Here is a 15,061-nt window from a genome sequence, read left to right as displayed (position 1 = left end):
TGACAACCTCTGGCTGTCATCACAACAAAAAGCTAACAGCAACCCAGATATAAAACACCCATAGCTGAAGTGCAAAACTGTTTCTCTCTCTCTCAACTACGATCCAGAAATGTGCCCGAGAGGCTCTTATGAGGCAACCCTAAGAACACTTTTCTGGGAGGGAGCCTCACTGAGTAGACCCACTTAGGATGGCACTGCAAGGACCCCACTGAAGCCATTTTCAGGATATATGACTCACAGAGCTCTAGTATTACAATATGAATTATGCTTTTTCATGCTATGAACCAGGGGTCATTTCCTGCAGGAGCGCACAGGAGAGGAGCTCCGGCAGTAAAGAGCCCAGGGGGCGGGCACATGCAACAAGCCCCATCCCCTGCTCCCAGCAGCCCTCAGTCAGAGCAAGAAAGAGCCAGGTAAGTTTCAGAGCTCCCCCCCCCCGGCCCAAAACAGTCCAGTGGCACCTTTAAGACCAGGTTTTATTCAGGTACAAGCTCTCCTTCCTCTGCTAGGACAGATCAGAATGTTCCTCCCCCAATAGCTAGCAATCCAAAACAGTCCAGTGGAGCCTGAGCGGTGGGTGTTGCCTTCTGACACAGTTTCGGTGATGTCAGGGGGTGTGGCATATGCAAATAAGTTATGCTAATGAGCTCCTGCACCTCTTTTTCTACGAAATGACCCCTGCTATGAACAACCACCCTATCTTATGCAGAATCTGATTTTTGTTTTAATTTCTCAGATATTATGTTTTTACTCTTGTGAAATGCCATTAAAGGAATTGTTTGTGATGATGGTGAACAACCACCACTAACATCAGCATGGGGCAGTTAGACTTGTGTCCAGTAGGACCTTAGAGAACAACTAGAGTTTCAGGGCATGGGGTTCTGAGAGCCAAGGCTCCCTTCGTCAAATGAGTAGGAATGGAGATGAGTCTTTATCACAGTCAGAAGGGTGGAAAGGCATAGTAAAAAATGTTTATATACAATACATACTCCAGAGCAGCAGAAAATCAGCATCTGCAGTGAGATAAGACTATGTCCCTATTCAGCCCTAAGGGGTCTACTGTTCTGTACTTGAGAATGAACTCAAATTCAGCAATCCTGTGCTGTAATTTCTCCTTGATTTTTTTTTTTTTTGTCTGAGGACTGCCACTCTTAGGTCAGCAATGGAATGTCCTGGAAGATTAAAATGTTCTCCCCCTGTTATTTTTTACAGTTGTAGGGCTTTTTAAAATTAATATTTTATTAATATTTCAATACAGCTTCCAACAGTACAACAAACTAATTACAAAGAGAAACAAAGTAACTATGGTTAATATATAAAACAATGATACATTATTCATCAAAACCATTACAGGAATTCTCAAGCAATACTTATCACTAAACATTAATGTTGGGTTTACGTCCTTTTATTCTTTCTGCATAGGACCTGTTTGTGAAAAGGCACTGCTGTCATTTGATGGCATATATAATCTTGGAAGATGAACGAGTCAATGAACCTGAGATGGTAAGATGCTGTTGTTGTCCAGTTATCGTGTTGTTACAGTGGTTATGGGGACAGAGTTGGCATCTTGGTTTGTTGCAGGCCCTGGTCCCAGAGACCATGCCCACATTTAAAAGAGTATTGCTGTGGGTGAGAAGCTGTTTAAGGTTAAGATGCTCTCTCTGAGCAAGAAAAGGTTTGCCTCCCAATGCCTGTAAGAGAGAAGTATATTTGTTCAGCATAGGCTGTAGGTCATTAATGATGTATTGAACCAGTTTCAACTGAAAGTTCTGTGCGTCCATCAGCGGTGTTTCATCTGAGCCTATTTTGTAGCAAGTTATCCCTTGGTATCTTTCTAGCTATGCTTATCTGTTTCCTTACGGCATTAGGTGGGCATTGTAATTGCAAGAGTGTTTACTGTAGATCCTGCAGGTCTCTGCCTGAGGTATCAGTACAGATGGAGTTGTAGCACGGAGCTTGGTTGTAGACAACCAATCATTCTGTGTGTTTCCAATGGTGAATGGAGGCTCATAGATATATTCGGCCATCAGCAGGTTTCTGGTATAAGGTGGTTTTTATGCATCCATTATGTTTTTGTACAGTGGTGTCAAGAAAGGTTATTTCTTGCGTGGAGTGGTCCATGGTCAGGTTGAAGTTGAAGACCTAGTGAAATTTCTCCAGCTCTTATTTCCCATATGTCCAAATGATGAAAATGTCATCAATAAATCTTAGGGACAAGCAGGGGGTTAATAAATGGGAGCTGAAGAAGCACTGCTGCAAGTTAGCCATGAAAACGTTGGCATATGGTGGTGCCACAAGGGTGCCCACGGGTGTGCCACTGATCTGAAGGAATAAATCTTCACCAAATCTGAAGTAGTTGCAGGTGAGGACCAGTGTTCCCTCTAAGCTGAGTTAGTGTGAGCTAGCTCACAGTTTTTTAGCCTCCGGCTCACACATTTTTGTCTTGGCTCAGGAAGGATGGCTCCAGAGCAAGCTAATTTATGCAGTAGCCAAATCGCTCGCTCACAGCTTTAATGCCAGTAGCTCACAATGTAGAATTTTTGCTCACAAGACCCCACAGCTTAGAGGGAACATTGGTGAGGACAAGCTGGCAGAGCTTGTTGATACCAGCCAAGTCTTCCAATTACAACCATGGAGGGAAATGCTAATGGGTTGGTCAAGCTTCCCCCTTCTCCAGGTAAGGAACAGAGTTTGGAGGGCTGTAGGCTAGAACAGCTTCAGGAATAATCTCCAGGAAGGGGCTGGAGGAAATGCTTCTCTGACCTGGGCTGACTGGATCAAGTGAGAGGGAAAACATATGTGATAAATCCTTTCAAGAGGAAAGGTTCTTTCTCTGGGATGCTGTACTCAGGAGAACTCTGAGCTGAGCTCTGGAACAGGCAGCCGTTTTAACCACATGCTCGCCTAGAGAGCTGAAGGGAGCTTCAATGTATTGGTAACTTTATAGAAAACTAGAACATCTAAGTTAAAAGAGCCTGCCCTAAATTTTAACAGCTGATAGGGCATATATAAAGGGCATATATAGAGAAAGGAACAGAGAATTTGCATCTTGGTCAATATCTTTGTATTTCTTTCTCGGTCTGGTGTTGTGCTAAAAGTATGCTTATAAACATTTTCTTTTTAAATAAATACTTTATAACTTTTGACGCTGTACCTCACAGACCACCATCTCGAACACACTATCTGAAGAGAAGCTGGCAGAGCTTGTTGATACCAGCCAAGTCTTCCAATTACAACCATGGAGGGAAATGCTAATGGGTTGGTCAAGCTTCCCCCTTCTCCAGGTAAGGAACAGAGTTTGGAGGGCTGTAGGCTAGAACAGCTTCAGGAATAATCTCCAGGAAGGGGCTGGAGGAAATGCTTCTCTGACCTGGGCTGACTGGATCAAGTGAGAGGGAAAACATATGTGATAAATCCTTTCAAGAGGAAAGGTTCTTTCTCTGGGATGCTGTACTCAGGAGAACTCTGAGCTGAGCTCTGGAACAGGCAGCCGTTTTAACCACATGCTCGCCTAGAGAGCTGAAGGGAGCTTCAATGTATTGGTAACTTTATAGAAAACTAGAACATCTAAGTTAAAAGAGCCTGCCCTAAATTTTAACAGCTGATAGGGCATATATAAAGGGCATATATAGAGAAAGGAACAGAGAATTTGCATCTTGGTCAATATCTTTGTATTTCTTTCTCGGTCTGGTGTTGTGCTAAAAGTATGCTTATAAACATTTTCTTTTTAAATAAATACTTTATAACTTTTGACGCTGTACCTCACAGACCACCATCTCGAACACACTATCTGAAGAGGGGGGGCCAGGGGGAAGGCAGGCAGTTGGCAAGCGGCAATTCCTCCAAGGGCGTCCAAGGCAGTAATCTGTCCTCGCAATGACCAGGCCTCTGAACTTGGAAGGGAAGCTGGGAGTCCTGATCGTCCCAGTGGGAAATCCCTGCAATGATCAGGTGATGGTGGCAAGCTACCCTGAGAGTAGAAGAAAAGTCCAGGGAGTTCATAACCCCCAGGAGGACAGGGCAAAACAGGGCCTGCAGGCCAGAGCAGGCATATTCTGCCACATCCTGAATCACTCACATTTTTTGTAGTGCCAAGCAAGCTGTTTCAGTCTCGCAGAAAATACTCCACATTCAGCTGTTTGCAATTCTAGCCGAGACATTTTATGCCATGTTTCAGCCAGGCTCTATTTGCCCTTAAAACTAGCTAGTTTGGACATATTGGAAAACCATGGTTGCTCCTTCACAAGTTATTTTTGGTTAGCCAGCCTCTTCTCCTCTTTTGTAGCAATGAGTTAGTACCATATTCATTGCAAACATCTGAAGCAGAAAGCTATGGTTTGCACTTGTACTACTTTAAAATTCAGCAAACACTGTCATGGGCCTGTGAACCGGGGCTCACAAGCTGCTGCAGTATCACACCCAAAGAACAACACATTTTGTCAGAACTTCTTTTAGCACTCAATAAAAAGTGGTTTTATTTTATAAAATGTGCCAAATATTTTAGTCCATGCATACTCTAAATCCCTGCAATGCTCTCCCAAATGAAGAAACTATTATGGTGTAAAATGAAACTAAAAATTCTTCATTTCTACTCATTTACATCAGAACCACACTTATAAGCCAGCAAGAACTAACATACATAAAATACTATACAAAAATCAGTTTTCATAGCACTCAAGAATTTTAAGACTTATAATGGGCACACAATTTTCTAATCCTTTAAATTAACTCTTTACATCTCAAGTACAAGAAATTCCTTCAGAAAACAAAGTTTCTTTTCATCACATCATTGTGCAAGACGTTGAAATAAGCAGTCGTATGCATTCATGCTAGACGAGAAAGGCTAGCAGGATTCTGGACTCTGGCATAGATGATGCAGTGGTCAAGGGTCAACTTATTTCTATTTTATTATTTATGTTATTTATAGTTTGCCTTTCTTACTGGGACTCAAAGCAAATTACACAGAGTCAATACAATCAACAGGATGAGACATTCATCCTGCAAGTGAGAATCTAAATCAACCTTAAACCAGAACTGAAGCAAAGTGTAAATGTTAACATGACACATTAAATGACACAAAATTACATAACAAGACTAACAGCAAACTACACAGTAATATAGACCACAGTCCCTAAACATTTATCTATGTAACTTTGTGAATCATTCTGTACAGTGCAACTCTACTGCTTGCATAGAAAGGCCCTCTTGAACAATTCAGTTATTAATTTCATTATCTCAAATATTAATCGTATTTTCTTTGACTACTGTGTCAAAATACTGAATATACTTGGTTCCTAGCAAACCTGCTGGGCAAGAGGTCATTTCCAAAACCATTTTTGTATTTACCAAACACACTGAGTATGATATGCATGCCAGTAAGCCATACATTATTAGTCACTAGTTCATACAAAGTTGTTGCTCACATCATTACAAGTGCATTAATTAAAGGATTCAAACATTGTGAAGACTCTAGGGTGGATCCAATGCTTCCATTCTACTGGCAGAGGAAGATCCGCTGGTGAAAACGGAAAGAGGCGAATCTGTCCATTTCTTCCTCCTCACTGCAGTTGCCTGTAGCATTTTGCCCACATGGCCTCCCAACTTCCAGCAATGCCTTTTCAGGGCTCGTAGTCACTTGTTGGGGGAAGGTGGTAAATACCACCAGGAGCTCATTCCATTCACACAACTACAAGAGCCAATCCTATGGCAATACAGATCACGGAAATGCTGCTAAGCTACCAGAAGCAGAAGACTTTCACCCTCTCTGTCTCTCTCTCTCCAAATCCAAGTCAGATGCATACCTTCAGCCCGTAGGGGCCTCCTCTTTTTTCCTTTCCGGATACTTCTTTTGATGTTGCCAGGAGACCGTAACAGCAGTACTGTACATGCAAGCTTGCCATTCATTAGCACTCGGCATATGACAAGTTACTACAGATGATGAAACAGTTTAATTTTCAATTCGCCTCAAAGAATTAGTCTAGAAAAAAAAATCCTTTCAAAACTAAAACATATACAAGTGCATTTATTTAAAAACACAAAAACCCCAAGCATTTTATACACCTAGTTTAGTGTTCTACCATGATCAAAACAAGATATTTAACTGCAGCAAAAAGTATACAAAAAACTGCTGCAAGGTGAAGAAGCAATTCCTGTTAAGGCCGGCTTTCAGTGACATCGAATGACACCTTCTGCCAAGTAAATCCAAGCAGCTCGATCACTGTAACTGAAGGAGGCCACCCACGCACCGCTCCGCTTTCATCTGCTCTCTTCTTCCCACCACGGCACGACTGTAAGAGCCTGCCCCTTTAACAGCACTTATGACCTACATAGCCCTACAGCATTCAATATGGAAACACAAGGCATGGAAATACGGCTGCTGCACGCATGACCTCCTCTAACATGGCCACTCCTAGCTTTAAATAATTACCCTGTCAGCAGCCAGACAAGAAGGAGGAACAGCAAGTCAGAGAACAGAGGTATATGGCCATTCACTTACTTTGCCAGCCCCAAATAACCAAGGCTCAAAAAATCCCAGGCGCCGGATTGCCAAGCGCCTAGAAATTTGCAGCAATATTTCACTGTAGTGTTTCCCAGTGACCCTCAAAATGTGACAACATAAAAACGCACATGCATTAAATTCTTCTCACTTCTGGTTTATGTTATTTTTTACATCCTTCAATGATGGTAACCATCTGCTTTCTATACTGGCTCCAATATTCAATTATATGGAGCTTTATTAAAACAATAATAAAATATGGGAAACTGGGGAGGGTTAGCTTTTTGTTGTAGTGATGACGACCTGGGTTACTGCTATATTTATTCATACACTACAACACTTTAGTCATAGGTTTAGTAAAATCACAAGAAACTGCGGGGAAGATAGGACTAGTTGTGGTACCAATAATTTTTAAAACACAAAATGCTGAAGCCTGAAAAATGAGGCTGGCTCCTACATTTTTGGGCTGGCTCCCCAACTCAAAGAAAATCCGTCAAGTCCTGATATAAACCAGTTTAGAAAATCTGCAAGTAGCAAGTTTCCACCATGTTAACAGCAATTTAGATATTTTTACAGGTATGGACCTACACTACCCAGTAATCTATCAAACACTTAACCAAGTAATACTTTTTATAAAAACTGGACAAACTACAAGTTCCAGGGGCTTTAATATGAAAAACAGGTATAGATCTGAGAAAATACTGTGCAGACTGGTGCCATATTGTGCTCTTATTTGCCGACCTTCAACAGACTAGGCATACTTTTGGAGACCTCCCTATCAGTGGAAGCCCAGATCACAAATGCTGCTAGGCTGGTGTTTCTCCAGCTGTGCCAAGTTAGGCAATTGGCCCCCCTCCTGCCCCATACTGACCTAGCCATAGTAATCCATGCAACAGTCATCTCCAGGTTAGACTACTGTAATTTGCTCTATACAGGGATACCCAAGTTGAGACTAACCCGAAAATTACAACTGGTCCAAAATGCAGCAGCTCAGGTTCTGACTGGAACCCCACTGACAGTACATGTTCAACTGGTGCTTTCCCAGCTGCATTGGCTCCAAGTTGAATACCAGATCAGGTTCAAGTACTAATCTTCAAGGCCCTAAACGGTCTGGGACCAATGTATCTACGGGACCACCTCTCCTGGTATACCCCCAGAAGAACATTACGGTCTGGGGAGAAAAATCTTCTGGTGATCCCTGACCCAAAAGGCACTTGACTGTCCTCAACCAGAGCCAGGGCCTTTTTGGCCAACCTGGTGGAACTCTCCGCCAACGTACATCCATGCCCTTCGGGACCTAGTGCAGTTCCGCAGGGCCTGTAAGACAGGTATGTTCCACCAGGCCTATGGTTGAGGACAGCAATGGTCTCCATCATGCCGGACTGTTCCTCCTCCCCACAGGGTTAAGGACATAAATTGGTCCTTAAGCGCCATCTGCAATACTTACAGAATTGCCTGTTTTTAAGCTGTTTAATTTGTATGTTTTACTGAAATGTTTTATCGAATGTTGTACACCGCCCTGAGCCCTATGCATAATAATAACAGTAGTAGTAGTAGTAATAGTAGTAATACAATTACATTCCACCTCTGAAGAAAGGGTCAAGGCACCAATATGGATGGGAGTGCACATATAGATATGAATCCAAGTCAACGTGTCATTATCAGCTGCACTGGACAATACAGCCCAAGGACATCTGTGCTCACACGCCTCTTACACCTTTTTACAAATGAACCAGGATGGGGAATGGTTAGTGTCTAAGGGCATGTATTTCTCAAAGCCAATTAGGAGTCTTGGTGAAGAGAGAGAAATTGACTGTGACCTGAACACCTGGGACCCACCTGAACAATACTTACAACTGTATACAGGCAACTCCCATCACAGTTTAAAGTATCCTGGCCAGGGGTGGGGGATGGAACAAAGTTTGGAGAGTACCTTCACCAGCACATGTGTTCTTAGGAGCATTGATCCTCTCCCTTAGCTTCAACTCCCAATTCTGGGAGTGCCTGCCTATATGATGGTTTCATCTTTTTCCTGATAGGTTTACAGATTATGGGGCATATTCCAAAACTTTCACCTTTGATACAGGACTTTGAATCATCACCAAATTCCAAGGCAGTATGCCTCTGAATTCCAGTTGACGGGGAAGAACAGAGATTGACAGTTGTTGTCTTCATGACTTGCTTATGGACTTGCCAGAAATATATGGCTATCACTGGAAAGAGAATCACAAAGCGACTTTCTATCTGACTGTTCCAGAGTGAGTGTTTCTACCTGACTGTTTTTATCTGGCTTCTTATGTACTTTAGATGTTTTTTAACCAGTCATGCTGGCCACATGACCACGTCTTCAGACAGCACTGGCTCTTTGGCTTTGAAATGGAGATGAGCATCGCAACCCTAGAGTCGGATTCGACTGGCTTTCGAGCAAGGGAACCTTTACCTTTACATATAATAAATGTAATTAAACCCCTTAAAATGAACCTGAAACACTCAATAATAGGATATAATTTACACAATTATGCATGTTCTATATTTTGTCTTTTTACTCAATTAGCACTTTTGATTTATACAGTATGTTTATATATGCAGTCAGTAAGAATCCGGTGTCTTTGTTTTATTTCTAACCATACAGTTGAAAAACACTCAAAACTTTATTTACATCTTTAACCTATCTTGAAACATTTATAGTCATTCATAGGATCCAACCCCTCTCCCTTTTATTTATTTTATTATTTGTCAAAATTTAAAGGGTATGTACAATTCTGCAATTTTCACAAAACTATTGTTTAATAGAGGAAACTGAGAGAGCCTTAGAGTTACCCACACTCCTTGTTGTAATATTTTAACCAGACTAAAGGGAACACTTTTTTGATCAGCCTAAACTTACATATTCCCAAAACTGCATATTTTAGGGCAAAACTTAACAACATACATACCTATACACACACACATATAAAGAACCTGATTTGTATGTCAGCATTTCTTTGTATGTTTTTATAAAACATTGTTTAACCAATGAGGAGTAAAGTACAAGGAATCAATCAACTTATTATTATCTTTAAGAATACTGCTGGATCTCTTGTGAAAATGTATACCTAAGCACATTCTGTGATATTCTTTTCTATTTTATTTGAAATTACATCCCCTCAAGCCTTTTAAAAGTAACAAACAGTTATGATTACAAGCAAGGCTTTGTTGCTTCAGTTGCATATCTGGCCAAAGTATTTTTTTTTACTGACAAGGCACATAGATATGTTAACCTCTCAGACATATAACAGATGATGCTAGACACATTTTACACACTTATATTTCTATAAGGCAAAGCAGGCAATAGTGGCCATGATGTATATAAAAAGCTGATGCTAGAAAGATTTTACACACTTATTTCTATAAGGCAAAGCAGGCAATAGTGGCCATGATGTATATAAAAAGCTTGTCAAACAAAAAGTGAAAATGTGTTGGTCAAATACATAATTTATGAGTGCCAGCTTGGTATAGCATCAGACTAGGTCAGGTCTGAACTCCCACTGTGCCATGGAAGCTTGCTGAGTGACCCCAGGCCAGTCGTACATTCTCAGCCTAACCTACCTCACGGGGCTGTTGTGAGGATTAAATGGAGGAGAAGAGAATAGCTCTAAGTCACTTTGGATCTCCATTGGGGAGAAACGTGTGGTGTACATGCAATAAAATAAATCAAATGTAGCGATCAGTGGCTTAACTGAAGTTATAACCCCTGTGTTCACTTCTTCGCGCTGAAAGTGCTTGTTTAAATTAAACCAGGGGTGTCAAACATATGGTCCGGGGGCCAAATTCATTCAGCCTGTCCAGATCTATTATCTGGCCCACAAGCAAGGAAGAAGAGGGTGGCAGCAGCAAGACCTGCAAAAATTTCCACATTAGGTTGGCCGGCGGGAGGGTCCATTCCCACTTCCTCTCTATCTTGGTTGGGGGCCAGGCTGTCCACGTGTGGCTGCCACCCCCTCTCCTCCTCCTGTCAGAGGCAGGGGTTACCGCCTCCCATCAGTGCGCATGCATGCTGGGCCTCCCCCTTTGCTTCAGCAGCAGAAGCCACCTCCTTTACCACTGTCGCCACCACCTTCTTTTCCTCTTCCTGCCTGTCTCACTTTTTCTCCACCGCAATGCCAGAGAAGCAGCCTTTTGGGAGGAGGGAAGGAAGAAGGGAAGGATAAAGTCATTATGTGTGAAGGTGGGGGGGGGAGCTGCTGATGGAAACAAGTGGTAGGAGAAGTGTAGGGATGGGAATGCCAGAGTGTATCTGGGCAGAGGGGTACAAGGGACTTGAAGGAGGGGCACGGAAGGAAAGGGTTGAAGTGCGTGCAGCGGGGTACATGGTGGGAACTGCAGTTTGAAAACCATGGGAGAGGAGGAGAAAGACTAAATAAAGGAAATACCGTAAGAGTGTTAATGTTTTAAGCATTTTTTTATTTTGATTAAAAAATAATATTGTTAACTGGGTTTGCCCGCATCCTCGATAAAGTTTATATCTCCAGTACAGTGACATTTATGTCAGATTCGGCCCTTGTAACAAATGAGTTCAACACCTCTGAATTAAACATCCCAATTCGACAACTGAAATGTATTTACAAACTAGTATGTCAGTGCTGGGCTTTGCTGTTACAATGACAGCTAGAACACCAGGCAGTCAAAACAGCAAGTCATTAAGAGACAAGTATGGCAATTTATTCTAACAAACTTATTGGAAGAAGGGAGGGATAAAAGTGTCAAATACATAAAATCCCTCCCTGTCCTCGTTCCCCCATTGTCTGTTGTCTAAACCTCTTTGCCACTGACCCTCTGCATTGTATAAGAATTAAGACATCACATGAGCAAATATGTCTGCTGCCACCTTAGCTCATCTCTAGAACCAAAACACAGCAGTTTGAAAAGGTATTATGAAAAACACAAAAGTAAAATTTATACAGAAAGCAGACAGAAGATAAACACAACACCAACCAGGTAAGACGCTTTAGGCTACTAGGTGCACAGCAGGGCAGTATAGCCTCAGTGAACATCACAATACTCTATAATTGGGACCTTGGTATGTGGCTTTTGAACAGAGAACTATTAAAGCCTCAATCACCATTTGGAGCTGAAAGAGGGTAGAAATACAGAATTGAATCCAGTGATCCATGAGTGGCACTCCACCCACAACCAGCTCTTCCTCCTACAGCCTACTGCACTCCCTGAAATACTGCCCCCAGGGTTCAGGGGATGCAACACAACTACCATAATAATGATCCACAATTATATTTCTATAACCAGAGAGATGGCTGCTTTAGTAGGAAATTTAATAGTGCAACTGAGCCAGGCCCAACACAATAAAATGGCAAACTCCCATCAACTGCAGCAACCAGTAATTAAACTTTGTACCCCCCTCTCTCACTTCCCTAATTATCTAAGTATCTGAAGATCACAAACATTAGACAACCACATTTATAGTCCCATTACAACTTTGGAGAGAATGACAAATGTTACACAAATGTCATTGTTTTATACTGTTCTAAAGGTAAAGGTTTCCCTTGCTCGAAAGCCAGTTGAATCCGACTCTAGGGGGCGGTGCTCATCTCCATTTCCAAGCCGAAGAACCAGCGCTGTCCAAAGAAGTTTCCATGGTCATGTGGCCGGCATGACTAGACGCCGAGGCACATGGAATGCTGTTTCCTTCCCACCGAAGTGGTACCTATTTATCCACTAGCAATTTCTCGCTTTCGAACTGCTAGGTTGGTAGGAGCTGGGGCCAGAGCTGGTTGGTCCTAATTTGGATTGTGCTCAGGAGGGACCGATGACCTCACACTATAATACAAGTGGTGTCACAGCAACACACATGCACAAATTATCCTATACCAATACTCAACATAAGAACATAAGAGATGCCAACACTCTGTGTCACACAGTGGCCAGAAATACTAGCGCCATCAGGAGGTCCACCAGTGGGGCCAGGGCATTAGAAGCCCTCCCACTGTTGCCCGCCCCAAGCACTAAGAAGACAGAGCATCACTTGCCCCAGAGCCCCTATCTATACCTTGTGGCTAGTAGCCACTGATGGACCTCTGCTCCATATGCTTATCCAATTCCCTTTTGAAGCCGTCCATGCTTGTAGCCGCCGCCACCTCCTGTGGCAGGAGGTACATGGTTCATGTAATGCTTAAAATCCTCAGTGGCTAGTAGCCACTGATGGACCTCTGCTCCATATGCTTATCCAATTCCCTTTTGAAGCCGTCCATGCTTGTAGCCGCCGCCACCTCCTGTGGCAGGAGGTACATGGTTCATGTAATGCTTAAAATCCTCTTTTCCCATGCATTATGCCAAAACAATTAATGGGCAAGAGGCTTTTAAGTATTACACCACAAGGATGCCCATCTAGTTGCCTCCACTTTGGGGTTTCACTGTTTACACTGGCTCTCTACGATCCAGAGTTCCATGATATTATAGATGCAAGCAGATGAGTGCTCAAATATAGTTGTGTTTGAGCAACATTAACAGCTTCAGTCACAGGCAGGAAAGAAGCCACAACAAGAAATCAACAAGGTCCATCAAAACAAAGAGAAAACTAGGATGCCCATTCTACTTGTTCATAGTGGTGATTAACAGTGTGTGGGAGAACTGGCAAGATGGAACAGCGACAAGTTTAATCTAAGTAGCAGAAGGGAAGACAGGGCTCTAGGAAATAAGCAATTTGGCCTCAAAGCCAAAAGAACAAAGACAACTGGTGTAAAGACTTACAGATTCTGTATAACTTAAAACCAGAACATTTGCCACTTCTATATGGAGGTAGATTAGAGTGTGCAGGTTTGTTGGGATCCAGACAAAATGCAACACATTCAAAACTATTAACTTCAGGACATAGTTATCCAGTTAAAGCTTCAACCCACAGTATCTGTTGAAATAAACGTTCCTGGCCATAAAATGCAGACCCACACATGTACTACCTACTCTGAAATAAACCTGTCCATGCAACCAATAACCAACAGTAACAGGTCACCGTTTTCATAGTAAGACAGTTTCACTTCTTACCAGCAAGCACCTTTATTTCGCAGCTTTCCCAGGAGAAGAAAAACAGTCCAACACTGACTACAACTAAACTGTAAAAGATGATGCCAGGATGAAGACTGATATTTTATGAAATCTTGGCTTTCCTCTTTCATAGTAACAACCGAGGCCATTTGCTGTTCAGCTGATGGACAGCATTTGGATACCAGAGAATGCACCAGACCTGGCCATGATTCAGCTATAAACAACCTCTGCAATGCCATCCCATGCAGAGTTACCCCTGCCTAAACCCACTGTTTTCAATCTATTTAGACTAAGAAGAAGAAGAGATTGGATTTATATCCCGCCCTTCACTACCCAAAGGTGTCTCAAGAGCGGCTTACAAACTCCTTTCCCTTCCCCTCCCTACAACAGACACCCTGTGAGGTAGGTGGGGCTGAGAGAGCTCTGACAGAAGTTGCTCTTTTTTCAAGAACAGCTCTGACAGAACTATGGCTTGCCCAAGGTCATCCAGCAGGTGCAAGTGGAGGAGTGGGGAATCAAACCCGGTTCTCCCGGATTAGAGTCTGCGCACTTAACCACTACACCAAACTGGCACAGGCCTCCACTGCTAGGTTCATTTAGAGACAGCTATACAAGAAAACGATGACTTTCTGACTATTCGTAACTACTTCCAGTTTGCCTCAGTCACCAGAAATGAGTGTTAAAGCAAACTAGCTGAGCATCATAAAGAAAACTATAAAACTCTCTATCATCTATAACGTCAATAGAATATCCAAGTACCACGCCTCTCAGAAAACTAATGCCTCTTAACCAATGCTTCCTCTAAGCTGGGGAGTCTTGTGAGCAAAAAATTCTACCTTGTGAGCTACTGGCATTAGAGTTGTGAGCCAGCGATTTGGCTTGTGCATAAATTCGTTTGCTCTGGAGCCACCCTTCCTGAATGGAGGCAAAAATGTGTGAGCCGGAGGCTAAAAAACTGTGAGCTAGTTCACGCTAACTCAGCTTAGAGGGAACACTGCTCTGAACATACTTCAACATACTTCATACTGGGCATAAACAATATGTATAATCTCACCTATCTTGACAACTTTAGAGGTACAAAGCAGAACAAAGAAAGCAATCTTTAAACACGCACGCACAGTTTTTCCCCCCTTTTCAGTGGGTCTCCGGCCACATTACACAGAGCCAGTCAACACAAACAAGGTGGGACAATCCCTAAACAATGAGACGCGACCTGGGTTGCAGAACCGACGAGAAACCTAAAACCACCACCACCACCACCCAGAACAAGCAAACCCCCAGAGTCTTACCTTCAGGCGTTTGACCACTTCGTCGTTCGTGATTTTGTCCGTGATCTCTTTGACACCAGGAGGGTAGAAGATGATCTTGCCGTCGGCGGGAGGCTTTGGTGGGGCAGATGGGAAATCCATCATGGTGCTGCTGGTTATAAAGTTTCCTTCCCCACAGTCCTCTACCGGCCTCTATCGGTCAGAAAACAAAAGTTCAGCGGAATGGAGGCGACTTTCCTCCGGCTCCCCTCGGCTCTCTTTC

General features: G+C 42.8%; 1 protein-coding gene across 1 annotated transcript in view; it reads right to left on the bottom strand.

Annotated features, from left to right (window-relative positions):
• Positions 1 to 14,987, bottom strand: part of PDS5A (PDS5 cohesin associated factor A) — a 73,979-nt gene extending 58,992 nt beyond the window's left edge. The window contains exon 1 of the mRNA XM_015418355.1: positions 14,821 to 14,987. Within this exon, the coding sequence (XP_015273841.1) occupies positions 14,821 to 14,943 (123 nt within the window). The 5' untranslated portion in view covers positions 14,944 to 14,987. The remainder of the gene's footprint in view (positions 1 to 14,820) is intronic.
• Positions 14,988 to 15,061: the final 74 nt, after the last annotated feature.

This window comes from Gekko japonicus, unplaced genomic scaffold (assembly GCF_001447785.1).
Source record: "Gekko japonicus isolate JY-2015 unplaced genomic scaffold, Gekko_japonicus_V1.1 scaffold55, whole genome shotgun sequence".
Lineage (NCBI taxonomy): Eukaryota > Metazoa > Chordata > Lepidosauria > Squamata > Gekkonidae > Gekko > Gekko japonicus.
Note: the sequence above shows the minus strand (reverse complement) of the source record. Positions and strands in the feature narration are given on the sequence as shown.